This window comes from Castor canadensis, chromosome 1 (genome assembly GCF_047511655.1).
Source record: "Castor canadensis chromosome 1, mCasCan1.hap1v2, whole genome shotgun sequence".
Taxonomy (NCBI): domain Eukaryota; kingdom Metazoa; phylum Chordata; class Mammalia; order Rodentia; family Castoridae; genus Castor; species Castor canadensis.
In genome coordinates, this window is record NC_133386.1 from 44907421 (window position 1) to 44927897 (window position 20477).

General features: G+C 36.8%; 1 protein-coding gene across 2 annotated transcripts in view; it reads right to left on the reverse strand.

The window, feature by feature from the left end:
• Positions 1-20477, reverse strand: part of Slc35f1 (solute carrier family 35 member F1) — a 421981-nt gene that overhangs the window by 74641 nt on the left and 326863 nt on the right. For both annotated transcript variants that reach the window (XM_074075687.1, XM_074075684.1), the window contains exon 3: positions 7068-7195. In XM_074075687.1, the coding sequence (XP_073931788.1) occupies positions 7068-7195 (128 nt within the window). The remainder of the gene's footprint in view (positions 1-7067; positions 7196-20477) is intronic.

Sequence of the window (20477 nt, forward strand, 5' to 3'; positions counted from 1 at the left end):
CAGGCTGCTATTGCTCTCAGAATCTTCTTCAGCTCTGTGTGACTGGAAGACATCTAGAAGCCCAAGTGCTCTGCCCAAGGGGGCAGACTGGCTTATCCAGGATGGGTAGAGGGAGGGTCCATGTGTCAGGAACCACTAAGGCTGGAGAAAACATGCATTTGATCCTGCCTGAATTCTTTATTCATTTTTTACCTTCACTCTCTATGGTAACTGTCACTTTCTGCTTTATGTGACAGTCATGCTTCCTTTGCTTTCCTCTGGGTTTACAAATGCTGCCTGGAGGACTAGCCCACAGGAAAGCTCCCTTCCATAGACAGGATTTCTACAGAACATTTAAAGGCAGGTTATATCTTATATCAGGACCAAAGGCCAGGAGGGAAGATGCTAAATATTTCAGTTATCTTTACAAAATTGGGTGTAAGATGTCTGGACCTAAAAAATCTGAAAGAGATTCAAAATATCATTTTCCCCTTGAGGGAAGAACTTCGGTTTTAAAAGCCTTGCCTTTAAATTGACTTAAAACATATCTCTTGAATAGTTATTGAACTTCCACACTCTTGCATCACAGACAGGTAAAAACATGGATAAGGGGGGAAATACAGCCTAAAAGCCAATCTCATGATCATAAACTCAAGACCTTGGGTCCCATTTCTAATGCATTTTCTCTCTGGGGTCATCAGGAGGTGGAAATTCAAGTTGGTTGCAGTTAAAAAAATAAGTCAGCTTAGTGACCTTCTTTCATGTATCATAATTTCTTGATAAGAGGACCACAGTTACATGAATCCTAAGTAGGAAATATTTTTCTCCCGTGTCTCCAAGTAACTATGTATGTACTTTTTTTTTTTATCATCACATTATATTGTAGCCTTTTTTTTTTTTTTTTGATACTGAGGATAAAATCCAGGGCCTTAAGCATAGTAGGCAAGTGCTCTCTCTACCACTTGAGCCATGCCCTTAGTCCTTTTGTTTTGTAACTTGTCTTTCAGATAGGGTTTTGCTAAATTTGCCTGGGCTAACCTCCAACTCCCCCTTCTTCTGCCTCCACCTCCCAAGAAGCTTCTAATTATGAATATAACTATCTGTTACCCCATGTCAGGACTCAGGTCTGATCTGTAGTTATGTCCTCTGCATCTAGTTAGGCCATTTGTTAGTGAGTAAAGGAATATCTATTCATGTGCCTTCAACTGTACACTCCAAAAACACACAGAATGTAGATACCTGGGATTTCTTTGTGTTTGATACAACTTAATTCTTGGCCTACTGAAAATTCAGAAAGAATGGAACCAGAAAGGTCTGAGAGTTAAGGAAGCAATAAGATGAACTGGGGTATATGTATGTTTTCCATGCCTTCTAGGATCACACTGAGGGTTGGATACCATACAACACATTGGAAAAGCCGGCATTTGTTCCTATATGCCCACATCAGGGAAGAGAGGCAGAAGGAGAATTATCAGGACTGGAGGGATTACTCTCTTGTTCTTCGCTCCTCAGGGAAATTGAAGAATGTGAAAAGTTCTGAAATATGCACCATGTGAAGAGGAGATTTGGTGTCAGAGGTAAAAGCCCTTCAAGCATGGTTTGCGAGAGTAATGAAAATAATTCATAATACTAATAATTTGGTAGTTGAGTTAATTCCATCTACCAAACTATTACGTTTGAAGAGACCCACTTTTTTCTGTCACAGTAGCACTAGTTTAATCTGTTTGCACTTTAGTACTACATGGCTAGAAAAAGATGAATAATCTTTGGACAAGAAGTTGTAAAGTTGGTTTCTACTGAAATGGTTCATATAGCACAGTTATAAAAACAGCATAGCAGTTAAAATGTATCCAAATGTCATTGCTAATTTGTCTCAAAGTTACAGCCATAACCTATTCACTTTTTGCAAGTTGAGATATAAAAGCCCACAAATGTGTCTTTAAAATAAAATCCTTATAAATCTAACATGATGGTGTTACTATCTCTCTTTTTAACTTTCTGATAAAGAAAACAGCTGGGTTTCTTCACTTCAATGCCTCTCTTTCATCATCTTTTCCTACATAGAAATTATCTTTTTTTTTTTTTTGCCACTGTTAACTTTCTTTAGCTTCTGATTATAAAGGCAAAGTTAAAAATTTTTTTCCAAACAATGTTCAACATTATTGGTCATTAGAGAAATGCAAATTAAAACTGCAATGAAGAATTACAACTGAGGCCAATAAGAAGAGGGGACCAGGAACTAGAGAAAAGGTTAGATCAAAAAGAATTAACCTACAAGGTAACACACATGCACAGGAAATTAATGTGAGTCAACTCCCTGTATAACTATCCTTATCTCAACCAGCAAAAACCCTTGTTCCTTCCTATTATTGCTTATACTCTCTCTTCAACAAAATAAGAGATAAGGGCAAAATAGTTTCTGCTGGGTATTGAGGGGGTGGGGGGGAGAGGGATGGGGCAGAGTGGGTGGTAAGGGAGGGGGTGGGGGCAGGGGGGAGAAATGACCCAAGCCTTGTATGCACATATGAATAATAAAACAACAACAAAAAAGAATTACTACACGCTTTGGAATGGCTAACATTAAAAAATGAATCACCACATGTTGGTGAGGACAGGAAATAACTAACTCTCATATACTGTTGGTAGGAATGTAAAGTGGTACAGCGACTCTGGAAATTATTTTTAGCAGTTTCTAAACCTAGAAAAGACCCACCAATTGCACTTTTGAGTATTTATCCTAGAAAAATGCATACTTTTATTGACACAAAAACTGTAAATGAATATTCACTGCAGCAAAAAAAGCCAAAAACTAGAAACAATTCAAATAACCTCAACAAGTAAATGGTTAAACAAATGCTAGTATATCCATACCATAGATTACTATACAACATGTAAAAAGAGCAAACTATTAATACATACAAGTATTTACATGGACTTAAGAACATTAAGTTTAGTGAAAAAAAAGTCAATCTCAAAAGGCGAAATACTATATTATCCCATTTTATATAACACGTTCTAGCTGACAAAATATATAGATGAACAATTAGTGGTTGCCAGCTGATGGGGAACAGGGTGGTGGGATCAACGTGACTTCATAGGGGTAGTGTGAAGGAGGACAGTTCTGTATCCTGACTGTAGATGTGATTACAGGAACCTATATATGCTATCAAACTGCTTCTAAACATACACACACACACACACACACACACACACACACACACACACACACATACACACACACACGCACATGCACATATACGCATGCATGCAGGAAAGAAGGTAAAATGAATGGATGTAGTATAGTAACAATATTGTATCAATGACAATATTCTGGATTTGACATTATGCTAAAGTCATAGCAAAATGTCACTATTAGGGAAATCTGATCAAGGGTTCAAAGGACTCTATTTTCTAAAAAAATCCTGTAAGTTTATAATTATTTCAAAAAAATATATTTTTCTTCTTAAGGTTCATGCATGAATTGTGACATTATGGGAATAAGTTTGGTGAATAAACTGCAAGTCAAAGAGATAAAGGAGGGAGAGGCACTTCATGTCTTTTTACTCTAGTTTTTAAGAGGATCAGAAAACCAGAGTACTTGGTGCTCTGCAAATCATTAATAAAGACCCTCTTCTTCAAACAAGCATGAGTGGGTCACATCCTATCATTCACTTCCTCAGAAGTTTTCAGGACTCTCTGTTATCTACAAAATGAAGTCACACTCTTCCTTCTGACACTGAAGACCTTATGCAATACAGCCCAAACTTATCTTTTCACTCTGCCATTCTTTATTGTTTTCTAAGTACCTATTGCTTCAGTTTGTTCTCCCATACCATAGCTGGAGTTATCTTTGAAACTTGGCAGTTGAAAACCTTCTGATGGCTTCCCATGACACTCAGCCTAAAGACCCATGGCCACCAAACCCTGTAAGGTCAGTCCCCACCTCTTCCTCCAGCCCAACTTGACCATTGCTCCCTTCTGTCTCCTTGCCTGGAAGCCTTGGTCAGAGCCTTTCGTGCTAAGGTCCATCCACCATAGGGCCTTAAATATGTTCTCTTCTTTGCTGGGTCTCTCTCCCTCCCAACTAATCTTCTACTGAATACTTTCAGATCTCAGTTCCAGTCTCAGTTTTCAAGAAAATCTCCCCATCTCCCATTTAAGCCAGGACCTCTGACAACTATTCCAGTAAAACTGTTTTGATTTCCTTAAGAATGCTTATCCTTGATGATCACGATATGTTCATTTGCTTGGTTATTGATGAAAGGCTGCCTTTCCTTCTTGACAGAAGCTCCATAAAAATATAGACTGTATGTATTTTTCCTCACAAGTGCATTCATCACCTAATATAATGTCTTGAACACAAAAGTACTCAGTAATTATTTTTTAAGTGACTGTGTGAATTGAAAAGGAATAATTGTTCTCTAAACACAGTCCTTGGGTTTTCTGTCCCACGCTCTGTAATGCTGTTGATTCTATGTGCAAGGTTATACTCACGTTTCATTCTCTTACATGCTATCCAATCTCACATACCCTTCTGAATAGGCACTTGCTTGACTTTGCACATAGCCATCAACACTGTCTCCTTTGAAAATTCTAGCACTGGACATCTCTCCTTGTGGTCTGCATGGGCTTACTATCATTAAACTATAAGTCTTCTCCCCTTTTATCAGTTCGTAAGTTCTTGGAGAACAAGGCTGATTCATTATTCTTTATATCATCTGTAGTAACTAGGGTGTTTCTTAGATACTTAGTAAATGTATTTTCCTTACTGATTAATAGGAGTAAAACATATAATGTGCTCAACAGATATTTATAGAAACAAGAGATAGTCATTATAGGTCTTTATGAGTTACAACAATTTGCAATGAGTAAACAGAATCAAATTAGTAAGTAACAATGCAGACATGGTTCCCAGAGCAAATGCCTTTTGTTCTATTTATTATTATTTAATAGATTTACATATTGTTGATGGAAAAAATAGTTCTAGAAGTATTGGATCAATTTCCTTATTATACTGCCACTTCTTCCTTTCTCAATAAATTACAATGAAGGTCAGTTGATATTTCACTGGAATTTTATTTTTTCTGTCTTACTACAGAATTAAAATAAACTTTTCCCTAGAATGTGTCATTAATAGGATATCAAAAAGCTAATTTGACAAAAGTTGCAGGATGGATTAGTGCTGTTGTATGATGGAGTTGAACAAAAATACCTGAGGCTCTGAGCATCAAGCTTAGGAATAAATTGTCATTGTTTCTTCCAAACACACACACACACACACACAAACTTGAAAAAAGAATTGGAAAAAACCCCACAGGAGTTAAGAACTCAGCAATTGTTTGTGACTTTTTGATGCTCAACAGAAAAAGAAAAGAAATGAAAATACATCAAATATATTTCCAAAGGGGAAAACCACTCATCGTTTTTTCGTAGGTCCATTTATAATTTTTGGTTCCAGGCTAATGGGTCCAATTCTTCAATGAATCCAACCTACTCTTCCTGTATATCTATACCTGCATAGAAATTATAGGAGCCTCTAAATTTAGGTAGAGAACTGCTGGGAATTTCTCTGCCCCTAAATACCAGTAGACTATGCAATTCAATTAACCTCTTTAAAAGCATTTATTATCTTACTAGATAATAAATTAGGTACTAAAGATTTAAAGGTGACCAAGAGTTATGCTTGCTGTGAAAGAACTTAGTTTGGTGGAATAGATTGGAATTTGAGAACATCATTCTTAGGCAGGAGACTGTGAAAATAGGAGCACAGAAGATAAAAAGTTCTGTTCCTATTATGAGGCTTGTGGTAGTGAGGTGAGGACTAAATTGGGTATAGGGACACCACAGTCAATTCTCCTATATCTGTCTGCCTCACACTTTCCTCAATGGGTGACAGATACATAATTAGGTGGAATTGATCCCATCCTGATTCTAGAATTGGATGCTGTCCCACTGAAAATGTCAGTAGTCTTCCTATAAACAAACATTTGCTTAAGGCTGTAAGAGAAATTTCATCCAGTATTGGTTCAGGGTGTCCAGGTCTAAACCAACTAGCTCACAGCAAGCCCCTGGCCATTCATGCAGTTTTGTCAAATAGGGCTCTGGACTTCTGTTTGGTGATTGTGGATGAACATATTTTCTGTCTCTCATTGGTCATGAAGGAAGGAGCATGTAATCCCAATTTGTGCTGTCAGCCATCTTATGCCCATGAGAGGGCCTGTTTTAGGATAAGCCATACAAAAGATAGAAGAGGGAAAAGATGAAACTGAGCCCCTGTGACATCATTAAAACATTTGACCAATTATCTTGAAGACTATCCCTTTTCTAGATGTTCCCATTATAAAAATCAATAAATTTCTTTTAAAAAAGTGGTTTTAGTTGGACTTTCCCTTATTTATGATTTAAAAGCATGGTACAAAGACCTTGAAGTGAATTAGATTTCAGTGGGTAAGGGATGGAGGAGAGAGAGCTGTTTTAAGTAACAGAAAACACTTGACAAAAAGGTATTAATAATAAAGAAAAAAGTGTGTGTGTATGTGTGTGAAACCTAAAGGCTTTAGGGGGCCTCTGTAGTGGCAGACAGCTCAGTCTGTGAAAAGGAGAGAGAAACATAGTAGCTATCTTAAAGCATAACAGATTTTAGGAATTTTGTCCTTATCCCTTTAGGAGATCGCAAATTCCACACACTAGAAAGAACTCAAGGAAAAGATCATTAAGCAGCTTGCTTACTTAATCAAAGTCTATTAACATTCTAAGAAGTTGTGATAAAAATAGATTTATTTTTATGCTTATTAATAATTATCCTGCTGACACAAGATTAGTTGGCAGCATTCTAAGACACAAATTATTTTTCTGCATTGTCAATGACCATTGTAGTATACTCAGAACAAAGAGGAAAAAGTTCTCCAATTATACTTGATTTAAGAAAAATTAATGACATATAAATGAAGCTCAAGTTAATTTTTATACAGCCAGTCTTCCTCCTGTTGGAAAACTTGTAGAGTAGTATTCAGATTCCCAAGAGATTAAACTGGAAACAATCTATGTTTGAAAACTGAAGAAGTTGAGAAAGGAAAAACCAACAGTACCTGGACACTGGTCAGAGTTGTGTACTGGTAAGCCTTGACCATCAGATAATTGGCTTCCAAGTCTATCAGTCCTAGGATCATATACTTCCACCACCTTCGCCGTAAAATTGCCAGGAGGTTTTCTTCTCCTGTGATACAAAGTTAAAAAGAAATGGGTTAGGTTCTTAACACATAATAAATGATATATTTATACTGGCAAAATATTACAGCATTGTATTTTTTCCATAAGCTTACCAGATATTTAAACAAATGAATCAGTCTATTAAAGACTCATGTGTTTTTACTTGGCATGCGATGTCCATGGCAGGTTTTGGCTCTTTGTAGTAGTTTCTATGCCAGAGTAAGAGTGGGCAGGTTATTAGCTCACCAAGCAAAACATTTTCTTGGGTGTAGATGGAGGAAAAAATAATTGCATCATGTGAAAATGAAAGGAAAATTGAGCTAGAAAGGCTGCGTAGCACACAAAGCCCAAATTATCCTAAACTTCAGGATTTTGGTAAAATAGATACAAATGGAAAGAATGCAGCTAAATGGGAAAAGTCTTGTGTGTGGCAACAGGTATGTAGAAGACTCCAAGATGCTATTCTAAGGGCTTCTTTAGTCTTGAACATCACATGCACTCCAGTGGCGTGTGGAGAGTAAGAATGTTCCCAGTTACTCCGGGACTGAAAAGACTTCCATTTGACGGTTAATGCTGCCAATAACTATAATTTTCACTATCATGCCCCTTTTATGGTTTGCTTTGGTGGTGGTACTAAAGATTGAACTCAGGGCCTTGTGCTTGCTAGGCAAGCTCTCTACCACTTGAGCCATACCCCCAGTCCTACCATCTTGCCTCTTAAACTGGCAGTATCTGAACAGACTTTGAATTGCTTCATTCTTGCTTTCACATGTATTTCAAGTTGAAATAATTTTTAAAGGTGGCACAGTCATGCTAATAATATCTCTTTGTAGTCAGTCTGTGAGTTCCTCATAGACAATGTGGAATATACAGACACTGAGCAAATGGTGACTATATATATTATTTACTGCTGCATAACTAATTATCACCAAACATAGCTGTTTAAAACAAATATTTTAAAATGTTTTGGAACACAGCATAATCATGCATTTAAGTAACTGCCTGTGTTTGTTTTTCTATGACACCAACAAATTGTATTAATGGCCACAGATTATGTACAATATTTACTACTGACGCTTTACAGAAAAAAAATTGTTCAGTTCAGTTCAATTGGCAGCTTTGCCATGTTAATTGACTAATTCTTCTAGATCTTAATCTACTTTAGTAATAGTTTTAAAAAATGTTTTTGGTTTTATTAGTCAATGATATTATTCTTTTCTCCCTTTTTTCCTCCAATCTATTATTTTCTTTCTTCTTGTCTTTTTCTCTGCCTCTCCTCCTTACAACTATTTAAGGTGAATGTCACTTTTGTTTCAAAACTCTTATTTTTCTTTCATGTAGTGTAGTAATTTTACATTTAAGTACCAATTTAAAAGAGTACCACAACTTTTTCTTGGTGACATGTTCATTTGCCTTCAATTCCAAGTGTGCCCTAACTTTCCTCTATATCCTTTTTTTAAAACAAGTATTATATAAAAGATGCTATTTAAAAAAAATAATAAAAATAAAAAAAAATAAAAAAATAAAAAAAATTTTAATCTCAGTTTTTGTGGGTCAAAAATCTGAGTATGACTTAACAGTATTTCTGGCTTAGGACCTCCTAGTAAATTATAGACAAGTTGCCAGCCAAAAGTACAGTCTCATCTGAAGGACTTGCTGGGGAGAGATCTGCTTCCAAGCTCAAGCACATGGCTCTTGGCAGGCCTTTGTCCCCCACCACGAGGGCCTTTTTTCACAGTGCTGCCTGAAAACATGGCTGTGAGTTCACCCCAAGGATGAGAATGGAGAGAGAGAGAGAAACACACAGAGAGAGAGAGAGAGAGAGAGAGAGAGAGAGAGAGAGAGAGAGAGAGAGAGAACAGATAGGAGACTGGGTTTCTTTTATAACCTGATTTGAAAAGTGACCTGTCTATTCTACTCCTCTGTTCTTTTAAAAAGAGTCAAAAGGTCCAGTCTATACCTAAGGAGAGAGAATGCCAGAAAGCAGGAATCATTGGAATCTATCTCACAGACTTCCTGCCCAATGATTTACCCTGTTGGTACCATAGCTGTGCTTTCACTGATCCTCAGGAACCTCAGCAGAACCCCACATCCTCACCTGTGTCTCTCTGGGCCACTCTCAGAAGTTTGGACTCCTGATTTTTGCCTTTGGCCTATAGTCTTTCTAACTTTATGGAGACTTGGGAGCACAAAGGTTTCTGGCTACACAGAGACTGTTATAGCATGGGTTGTGGCTAGTTGGCAACAAGAGAGAAATGTCCCATGACCTTTGGTAGCTAGCATTGGGTTCTAGTCTCAGTTTTAATATCACAATTCTCACAGTCTATGCTCCTACCATGTTCAGTTTTTCTATCTCAGTGAGCTCTATTAACTCCTATTCATTGTTCAAAATTCATTTTCTGCTCTTTTCTCTTACCTCAATCTCCAACTAGGTGATACGTCCTCAATTCTGTATAGTCCTTCTGCATGATCATGACTACATAGAAATGGTCTCTTCACTAGACTGAGATTTTGGGTGGTAGAGTTAATGTCTGGATCAGTAAGGGTTAGTTATGTTTTTTGAAATGACTGAATTAAGGAATTAAGAAAAGTGTGCAGTGCCATCTATCTGAATATTTCCACAGCCAGGTTTGGAATATGAGTCACTCTTTGCATGGTTTTGCTTCAATCATGGCTGGTGGATGGTCATTTCTTCACAGTCATATCACTTTGTCAGTGCCCTTGCAGAGCACTTCAGCCTCTCTTACGTACCTGCGCATTGGATAAATCAACATACATATCATGATTTGTCTTGTAAACTAGTGATCCTCAACCTCATTGAATACTCACATCATCTGGAGTGCTTTAAAAAAAAAAGTCTGGAAAACTTAATTAGAAATTCTCATTGGTGATGACCAAGGGCTGGGTGTTGGGCTGATGATCAAATTTAGGACTTACAGGTGGTTGATATCCAGTGGCCATTTTCATGGTGACATGGACTAGGAATTCCTAAGAGATATAGCCACAAAGTAGTGAAGACCCTTCAAACTAAAAGAAATGACCATGACCAAAGCATTTGGCCTAAAATATGCTTTGTCTTGTCTTTGGGTTTTTCCATGTGCTAAATCCTCTGCTTGGACTACTGTTCCCCAGTCTCTAAATGAAGTACCAGCATGTGCATTTCTACCAGGAAGACTTCCTTGATACTCATACCACTCTATACTGGGTTGGGTGGCCCTGCTATGTGGTCTGTTAATACCCTGTGCTCATCCCTCAGATAGAACTTCTCTTTCTGCTTTATAATTACCTTTTTTTCTTGTCTCTGCTATTCGTTAGATTATTAACAATTTGAAGAGAATGGCATTATCTTGGTTCTAACTTTATCTCTAAGACCCAACAGTATACGGTGAGCGTCCATAAAAATATAGAATGTATGAATTGCATGTTTAGCAATCTAAGTAATGTTAATTAACATTGAAATTGAGGTACTTAAAATATATCTACTATAAACATTAATGTTCCAGCCAGTCAAATTGTTTTCTAATTAAAATGCAGACAACACCTGACAAAATTAATTTGGTGCATATTTTACATATAATACACTATACACAGAACATAAAATGGTTAATAGCATATTCAGCCTCAAAGCTGTCATTCTAAAGTCATAGGTCATTATCATCCCAGTTGATTTACACAATGAACTGTTACCAAATCCAGAGCACAGAAGCTGCATCTCAGTTTATTAAAATGAAAAAGCAGGTTATAGTAGTACTGTTTGTTCTACTAATCAAGGACATATCCAAAGTGTAATTTATTACATTTATTTGAAAAAATGATTAGCTGCCTTACTGACCTGCTGAAAACATCTGCAAAGCAAAGCACCCTAAATAAATGCTTGCATACTGCCTCATTTGGAGTGTCTGGAAATATACAATACACTTGCTTAGCAGAATTATCTAGGAAGGAGAAAGAGCGCTTTTTACATTTTTTGACTAAGTAAAAAATACAACCCTCAAAAGGACTGCTTGGGGATTTATCTACCTGACTCCCACTAACACTGATGTACAATAGACCATTAAAACTCTTTCTAAAATAATGAAAATACATTCTTAGTGTCCCTGTGCTAAGCCCTCTCCAAACTTCACGAAATTGGGCCATCCATAAGAAACACCAGTGCAACTGGTGATATGTTAAAGCTTTGAAATCCCCTCTGCCTTTTTTTAATTAACTGGGAAAAGTAATAAAATTCATGAGTAGAAAATTTAGAATTATGGTTTGGCATTTAAATGCATTGTTTATCATTTTTTATTAGCAGTATGATTAAATATTAATGAAAATATCAGAGAATAAAGTAATAATGTACCCTCCACCTTGATTTAATAAATGTTAACATTTTATGATGTTTATTTCAGTCTTTTTTTGGGAAAGAAAATGAAAACTACAGATGAAATTGAAAACTCCTCTCTGCCCCTACCAGATACCATTTTAGACCTTCCTCCCTCAAATCTCTTGATATTGTTGTGTATCCTTTATGTTGCTGTTTCTGTTGCATATTTTCTACACACGTATGTATCAAAAATAGTATATAATTTTCTCTGGCATGTTTTAAAATTTTACCCAAAGACTTATTGTATACATTATGCATGTTTTTGAGGGCTACTTGTACTTAACATTGTTTTAGTAATATAAGTGCATTGTTTAATGTAGAGCTAATTTGTTTAACTGATGTATATTACTGTTTTCTGATTATGTCACAATTTGTCAGTCTTCTACCTACAGACATAAACAATGTAAACTGTTTATAGCTTGTCGCTCTTGTAAACAATGCAGCAAAGAACCTGTATATCCTTGTACATGTAAAAGTCTATAATTGATATAAAGTTTCATTTTGCTTTTATTCCCTTTTTAAGGCTATGCTAATTAAGTATGCCAATATTCACAGGTGTGAAAAAACAATTAAAGAAAGTTATTCAGATTTAAAGAAACATAACATTCCAGCAACAATAACAACATCAATAACTGAGAAGAGAGGGAAATTATTGATAATTTCGATCATGTGATTTACAACTAATTTTACTAAGCATCAATGGAATGATCAAAAGTGTTTCTAAAAATCTTTTAAAAGACACTTAGGTGATACTTATTAGATATCAGGCAATGTCTATATCTTTATAAACATTCATTTACCTAATCATATAATAAGCTTATTCACTACATACTGCTATTAGCCCTGTAACAGATGTCAAGAGTGAGTCTGGAGGAATTAAATAACTTGTAACAGAGATGAATAAGGATCTGAACTTATGACAATCAGGCTTTACACTTATCAGCATTACCCCTCCCCCTTCCTTTTGGGCAGTACTAGGGTTTGAACTCAGGAGTTCATGTTTACTAGGCAGACACTTTACTACTTGAGCCATGCCTCCAGCCCAGCATTGCACCATCTTTTGCCCCAGTGAATTGGAAATGTGACATTGTCCTTGTGAGCCAAGTGTTCCTCATTAAAGGATTTTTCCTGCCTATCTGTCCAAACTCACCAGCCAACTCTGGATAGCACCTGTCATATGGAAGCCTCCATGCACAGTACCCCTGAAGATGCAAGTGCCCAGTCGTGCAACTGTGTGTCCTCCCCACCTGAATGTGTTCCAGCACCAGGAGTTCAGTATGAAGGACCGACATTTCTCTGCTTGACATAATTTCTCTTGTGGAATGTGAAATAAGGCTTTAAATCAACTTCATGGCTTAAAAAAGTCTAATTACAAGTCTAATTGCAAGTGTATTATAGACTTGCTACAGTGTCTACTATAATAACAATGGTCACACAGGGGTGTGACAAGGGTAGTGGTGGCTACCAAGTGCTAAGTAAATGAAAGGCAATTTTTGTACAAGGGTTGAAATGTGAAATGTGGTCCACATTTACACTGGTGACTAGAAAGCTAAAGAACTTTGTATTCTTGTGCCCCCCATCATCAATGTGGTAATGAGTAGAGTATAAAAACACTTCAAGATAGCACCCTAGGTGAATTCAGTTAAGGGAACAAGAAGCTGCATCATTCTTAGGACCACATTTTCACAAAGGGCTCTCCTGTGATCCTTCATGGTGTTACCACTCACACCAGAACTCAGCACACATTGCCACAACAGGAGGGAGGTGAGACTCTGACTTGAACAAACACCAGCTTGGCTAACAATTTGAAGCCAAATTTTGCCTCTTTTACCAGAATGCCACAGGCAAATCACGTATTAATCAGTGAATGTGAAAAGAAGAATGTCTTGTGACAAAGGTTTTAATTACTTTTTTTTTGAGACAGGGTTTCACTCTGTAGCTTAGGCAAAGTTTGAACTTACTTTGTAGCCTAGGCTGCCCTTAGACTCACAAACTTCCAGCCACAGCCTCTAGGTCCTGGGATCATAGGCATGAGCCCATGCTCAACTTTCTCACTTCTTAAAACTGAAATGCAATATTAGAATTTAGAGTTTAAAATGACTCTGCTTATTTAGAAGAGTGATGGATTAATTGGCAATTATGGTGAAATAAAAATGTAAATTGCTCATGAGAATGATTATATTGTCTATCATGAACCTGAAGGTAAGGATAAAACACAAAAAAGGATAATAAAGATTAAATTTTAGTTTTTTAATTTATTTTTATAGGCAGTGATATTAGGAAGAGCATACAAGGCCACCCAATAATATTTGTGCTTATTAGCAACAGTCTGGCTGCCTCCTGCTATATGGTAGGAGGTTACCTGGGTTAGTGGCCCAGTAGCTCAATCCTCTACTGTAAAATAGGGATGATAGTAACATTTGCTATTACGATTTTGGTCATTACATTACAGATTAAAGGTAATATAAGTAATGAAAACATCGAATGCAAGGTATATGCACAAGGCCTCTGAGTAATTGGTAGAGTCCTGCAATCCTTGACTCCTCACTCCGGTTAATTGTGTGGATTACCGTCACTGGGCCATAGGTGTCCAGTTAGGCATTATTTCTAGATGTGTCTATGAAGTGTTTCCAGATGAAACTAGCATTGGAACCAGTGGGACTCAGTAAAGCAGACAGCCCTTCCCAATGTGGACGGGCATCATATAAACCACTGAGGGCCTGAAGGGAAGAAAAGGCAGAGGAAGGGATTTGCCTTTGGTTTGAGATTTGTTCCACTGGTTTTTCGGCCTTTGGACCAGTTTTTCTGAGTCTCCAGTTTACAATGGACAGATTGTGAGTCTTCTCAGCCTCCATAATCACAGGAGCCTAATCTCATAATAGGTCTTTCTCCCTCTCTCCCTCCCTGCCTACCTACTTACAAACTCTATGGACTCTGTTGCTCTATGTAGCCCTGAGTTCAAACCCCAGTTCCAAAAAAAAAAAAAACAAAAACAAAAACAAATAAAACCCCTCCTACTCATTCTTCAAGACCCAGTGTAAATGTTAACTCCTTGGAAAGCCTTCCTAAAATCCCTGCCATCCCTTCCCAGTCTCTTTCAGTACTGATATTTTTCTTTTTAGTATCCTATACTGCCTAGAATAGTGATTGAGATATTTACTCTATGTAAGATTGTTATTACGGTAAGACAGCTGAGTAAGACCTTTAAAATCTGCCCAGTTATATGGCTATTTTTAAGAAATTACTAACATGAATTTGGAAAATACCTAAAAGCAAGTGAAAATAAATCATAATCACATTAGGTTCTGGTAACTTTTGCTTTGACCTGGATATAAGCCTATATGCAAGATATGATTGCATACAGGATAGAATTCCTATCACTAAGTTTATTTTATTTATTTCAGAATTACCTTTTATGCATTGATAACTACACTAAGATATTCTAGCTCTAATTATTAATTCAATTTATTGTTTGCACTGAGGCAAATATTTCAGCATATGAATACACACATATACATCTATTTATATTTGGTATAGTACAATATTTGGTACATATATACATATATTTAGTATACTGGTGGTTGAACTTAGAAGGTTACAAAAGACTTGAACAGATATCCCTGCCCCGAGACTTTCTCAAAATTCCCCGCCTCCCCTGCAGCATTGTATGACTTGCAAAATGACATATTTCACCAACCCAGACACCTGTTCTCCCTTCCTGGAACCAACTACCTTGGTTTTCCTCCTCCCTCCCTACTTAAGGACCATGCTTTACTATGACCCTGCACCACTTACTTTCAGATTCTTCCAGGCATATTTGGTGCCCCTCTCTGGCTTTTAATAAAGGCCCGTCCAGTCTGTTGAGGTCGATTTGTTTTCTTTCTCATCTACCCTTGCTTCATTAAATAGTTTTAACCTAACAGCACTCAGACCCTCCTACTTTTGTTAGGCAGGCACTCAACCACTTGAGCAATACCTCCAGCATATGAACAATTTAAAAGCATGAATCAAGGGGCTGGAGAAGTGGCTCAAGTGGTAAAGTACCTGACTAGCAAGTATATAGGCCCTGAGTTCAAATCCTAGTAAAACAAAACAAACAAAAAACATGAGTCAAGTCACTTAAACTAAAAAACCTTTGTATCCTGGATTTTTTAAGCAGTCATTTTTTATAAAAGCTCAAATATGATTTTATGTAGTACATTTATACCTTCACTCTCAAATATCTAAAATTTCTGTGGTCCTGATGTGTTTTAGGAGAGAAAACACAATTGCTAACATTTTCTTCTGTATGTATATAAAAGTTAATAGTAAGTTTTTCCAGATATTACTATTGTGTGGTCAGTTAAAACAGACAGACAAACAAACAACTTTTTAGGATATCTCAAATTCCATATGAAAAGACTGAACGTCAACTCTTCAGCTCTGTTGGCAAATACCTATGTGTTACAGGTGATTCTACCACTTAATGAAGATAGTACATGAAATCTAAAAATTCTCTTAAGCAACAAGATTAAAACTGTCTATACAGTTCAGAGAATTCACATTAAATTCTTAGAAAGAACACCCTACAAAGCTATAAACCTGCTTGAATGGCTGAATGCTATCTGTAACTGACAGGTGCCTCCAAATGTTATGCTGTTACATGATGAAACACAATCCAATGTTTCCATCTCATGTTTCTAGTTTTTTAAAAAATTATTTTATTAGTATATAATAGTCGTATAGGGGATATATTGTGATATTTGCATATGTATTAAAATATAGCTTGGATTTTTTCCCTCCATCATTCTCCCTCTTCCTTCCTCCTACCCCCCAGTTTTAATAGACATATTTCATCATATAGGTCACCTAAATCTCAAAATTAAATCCATTAAAACTGAACTTCTACTCATACCCTAAACTCTATCTAGTTTATACCTCTTGAGTATAAAATCCCCTTCAAAGTCATATTAACTTTTTCTTTATCATTTGCAGTTACCTATACAGGCAGGCTTTTGCTGTTTAAAGTCATCCCAAGAGTCCCTTCCTTTTGATTTGAACAGCAAGTCTGCCAAATTGGGCCATTTCCTGGGGCCCAACCCTGTTGCTTAGCTCCAGTGGACAGTCTTCTTGAGAAGACAACAGGGATAGCATTCTGTGGAGTCAGTCATGTTTCATGGCAGCCATGCCTTCCTTCCCTTTGGTGGTGCAACATGGGGAAGGGAACTTGAGGCACTCAGCAGTGGGTTCTCACCTAGGCTCTTACAGGATGATGTTGTAGAACTTAGTTTTTTTAATCCTCAATCTTTCTCAGGTACACATCACTGTTACTATGTGGACCTGCCTCCATAGGTGCTCGTGAGGATTAAATGAGATATTTGTAAACTGCTTGCCTGGCAAGTAAGTCTTATTATTATCTTGATTTTATTGTAGCTGGATTTTCCATCATGGCAAAACTCCTACATAAGGTAACTGTGTAGGTAGTTGTGTAATAAAGAACGTAACCTTGCCCCCAAAATGGCCAGGCCTTTCTCGTTGGCTAACAACATGACTTAGGGTTAGAGTTGGTCATGCCAGAAAGACCAGCAATGTGATTTAGAGTGAGGGTTTTGGGTTGTGCCTAGACAGCTTAAGACAGAAGACTGAGATCAGTCCTGTGAGCAATCAGTTATGCCTGCATAATGAACCCCAATAAAAACTCTGAACATGAACGTTTTAGTGAGTTTCTCTGATTAACAATATTCTGTGCATATTGATATACAACAGTGTTGGGAAAGTAAGTAATGCATACTGACTTCATGGAGAGAGCATCATGGAAGCTCTGTGGTGAGCATATCTCCTGAACTCTGATCGATGTTGTTCTTGCCCAGCTGATTTTAATCTGCATCTTTTCCCTATAACTGTAACCATAGTATTAATTATAGCCTTCAGTGAATTCTGTGAAATCTTCTTGCAAATTATTGAACATCAGGGTGGTTGATAGAGCTTCTAGCACCCCAAATTTGTATTTGGTGTCAGAAGGGAGAATAGTCTTGTGGGACAGCAGTAGTCTCTCTAAATTTCCTTGGTTATCCTGAATTTTTGCAGTTGGCATGAGAGGGATAGATTTGGAACTGTGCTAAGCCATTGTAAGAGCTTTCCCTCAAACAAGTAAAATTTGTCCTCTTCTGCTGAAGAACTTGAGTAGATACAAAGCATAGCCCAGCAAAACAAGACCTCCAGGCTTGGATTCAAAGTAAAATGCACACACACACACACACACACACACACACAAGTCTGCTTTCCATGTAATTTTAAACAATATATGTAGTTATTTGCTCTATAGAAAGAGTCAAAATTTTGTGCTTTTTCCTTTAAACTTTCTGTGATTGTGAAGATATCACTTACAACAAGAAACACTGTTCAGTAACTCCACACGATTATTAAGAGTTTGGCTGGGGTGAATGGGAGGTGGATACTTTGATTTGAAATTATTCAAAGTAATCATAATGAAACTACGCATTAATACAAAACTCTTTATTTTACTAGGGTGAGCCTGCTGAGAAGAAAATGTATTTGTCCTTTTTAATGACAAGACTATTTTCCTTTTCTTCATCCCATTTTGTGAAAAGTGACCCTATTTGCCTTCTGGAACTATACTGTAATTGGCTCTGATGCCTCCCAACATTAGGCAGATGAATCTGTCAGTTTTGTGAATTTTGTTTTGAACAAAGAGCTGTGTAGCAGTTAATGACGCACGATGTAAGGGGAAGAGGCCAAAGCAGGCTTGCCTCCGGATGCCTGCCACTTGCTGAGTGTATTCAAAAGACAACATGACAGAAGGTGCCAGCCTGTGCTTTTGAGGGCTGACCTTGAGCTCTGACATGAGAGCATCTGTCATGACGGACACATAGGTTAGACCCAACATGGGAAATTAACAGGATGGAGTGTCAATGAGCCAGATGCCTGGAAAGAAAGAAAGCTGGCTGCCTTGCTTTCCCTACCTATCCCCCACTCTCCCATTGCACATGCCAAGTGGAGATCCATCATGGCCACTCTGTTAACTGTCATTTATTTTCCACTGAAGGCCATTTGTCGGGGAGTGGGCCACTGGCACCATGCATTCATCCTCTCACTTAGCTGGGACCCTAAATACCAGGTTAAAAGCAGGAAGCCAGGGAGACCTGAGGGAAAGCACCGATTGCCACCTAACTGACTGGATCCCCCTGGGGAAGTGTGCTCATTTATAAAATGAAGAAAACATCACTTACTTAAAAATGTTGCTGTAAGAATTAAGTGAAAAAATGTGTATAAAGTGTCTGGCTCTAGTAAACACTGGGAAAATGATAGCTGTTTTATTAATAGCCCCTGTGAGGGAGGTGTTTTTCAGATCATGAAATTGGATGGATAAGAAGTTAAATAACTTTTCCAAGGTCTGTTCTGATTTTTTATTATCAAGTATTTATTACTCTAAGAATGATGCATTTTTGTTTACATGGCACATTTAATAAAACAACTCAGAAATATTTTTATTCATATTATCTTTTTCTGAAGTTAACTTCAGAAGAAAGGGGGTATTTCATGAGCAATGAATAACAGTGTACAACACTTCTAGAATACATATACAGATATGTATATTCCCAGCTGAAACTATTGGAGAATGTATTTATAGGGTTAAGAAGTTTCCATTATATCAACCTAGTAGTGGCAAGCACCATAACAACCCAGATTATCATCTTTAAACACATTTTCCACTAAAAGAAACAATGGTCTTCAGAGAAATGGCCAATTGCAGATCTAGGTCAAGAAACAGAATGTACAAATTGAGTCTTAGCATCTTGTCACACGAAAGAGAAATGAAGATTTCAAATCCTGTAAGAGTTGTATCAAAAGGACACAGGGACCAACTAGAAACCCCTTCAGAAGAATCTTTCAGAAATGTGTGAAATAGTTTTAAATCCATGAATTTCTAATTAATTTATAAATAGCAGCAACCACAAGAATCAACACCTGACAAATATTTATAAAAAAACAAACTGGAAGATGTTGCTAAACCATGTCATTAGTTTGAAAATTGGTAAACAAAGGAAAAGAATCAAGTCCACCCTCTCCACCTAGATTCTATGGGAACTCTACTATTAAGTAACTAAATATTAGATGAGACATTTGTGTTTATGATGATATTCTAGCTAACGAATGAATAAGAAATGAGAGAATTAGAATATCTAATTTTGTATCCCCTAATGAATAAATGGATATAAACCCTAGAGATCAGGCTAATAGCTTTACAAGAATAGAGACAACCAAGGGTTGTTTCATGTGCTTCCTGATGAAAGGACAAATTACCATCTCTGAACACATATAAAAAAGTAAAATAAAAAATGTGATCAAGTCCTTGTATTCAATTACTATTTTAGAAAATGGAGATGTCAGATGAACATGTTAGAATACACTGAACAGACTCAATCAGCAAAATTCAGATTTTGATTCGGTGTATAGTGTATTCTATATGCTGTATAAGATATAGTGTATCCTATAACCCAGCTACTCAAAGTTGGGGCTGCCAACTGGCAGCAACACAGAGCTTGTTAGAAATGCACAATCTCAGACTTATTAATCTAGACTTAGTAATTCAGAATCTGCCTTTGGGGATGTGTGCATTATTGTTTGAGAAGCACTTCTCATGTTGGTTAAATGATGACTTCTTCAACAAATAAATTGAAATAAAAATACAAGAGTAATATATAGATTGAAATAATTTAAGGAAAAACATCAACTACTTGCAATGTACAGATCTTATTTGTATCCAGACCCAAACAAAATGTAAAAAACATGTATCTATGAGACAATTAAAAATTTGAACACTGACAGGCTATTTGGAATTCATGTTCATTTTAAATGTGATCATGGTATTGTTGGTTTTGTCATTTTTAAGTTATTATCTTTTAGAAATATATATTGAAAT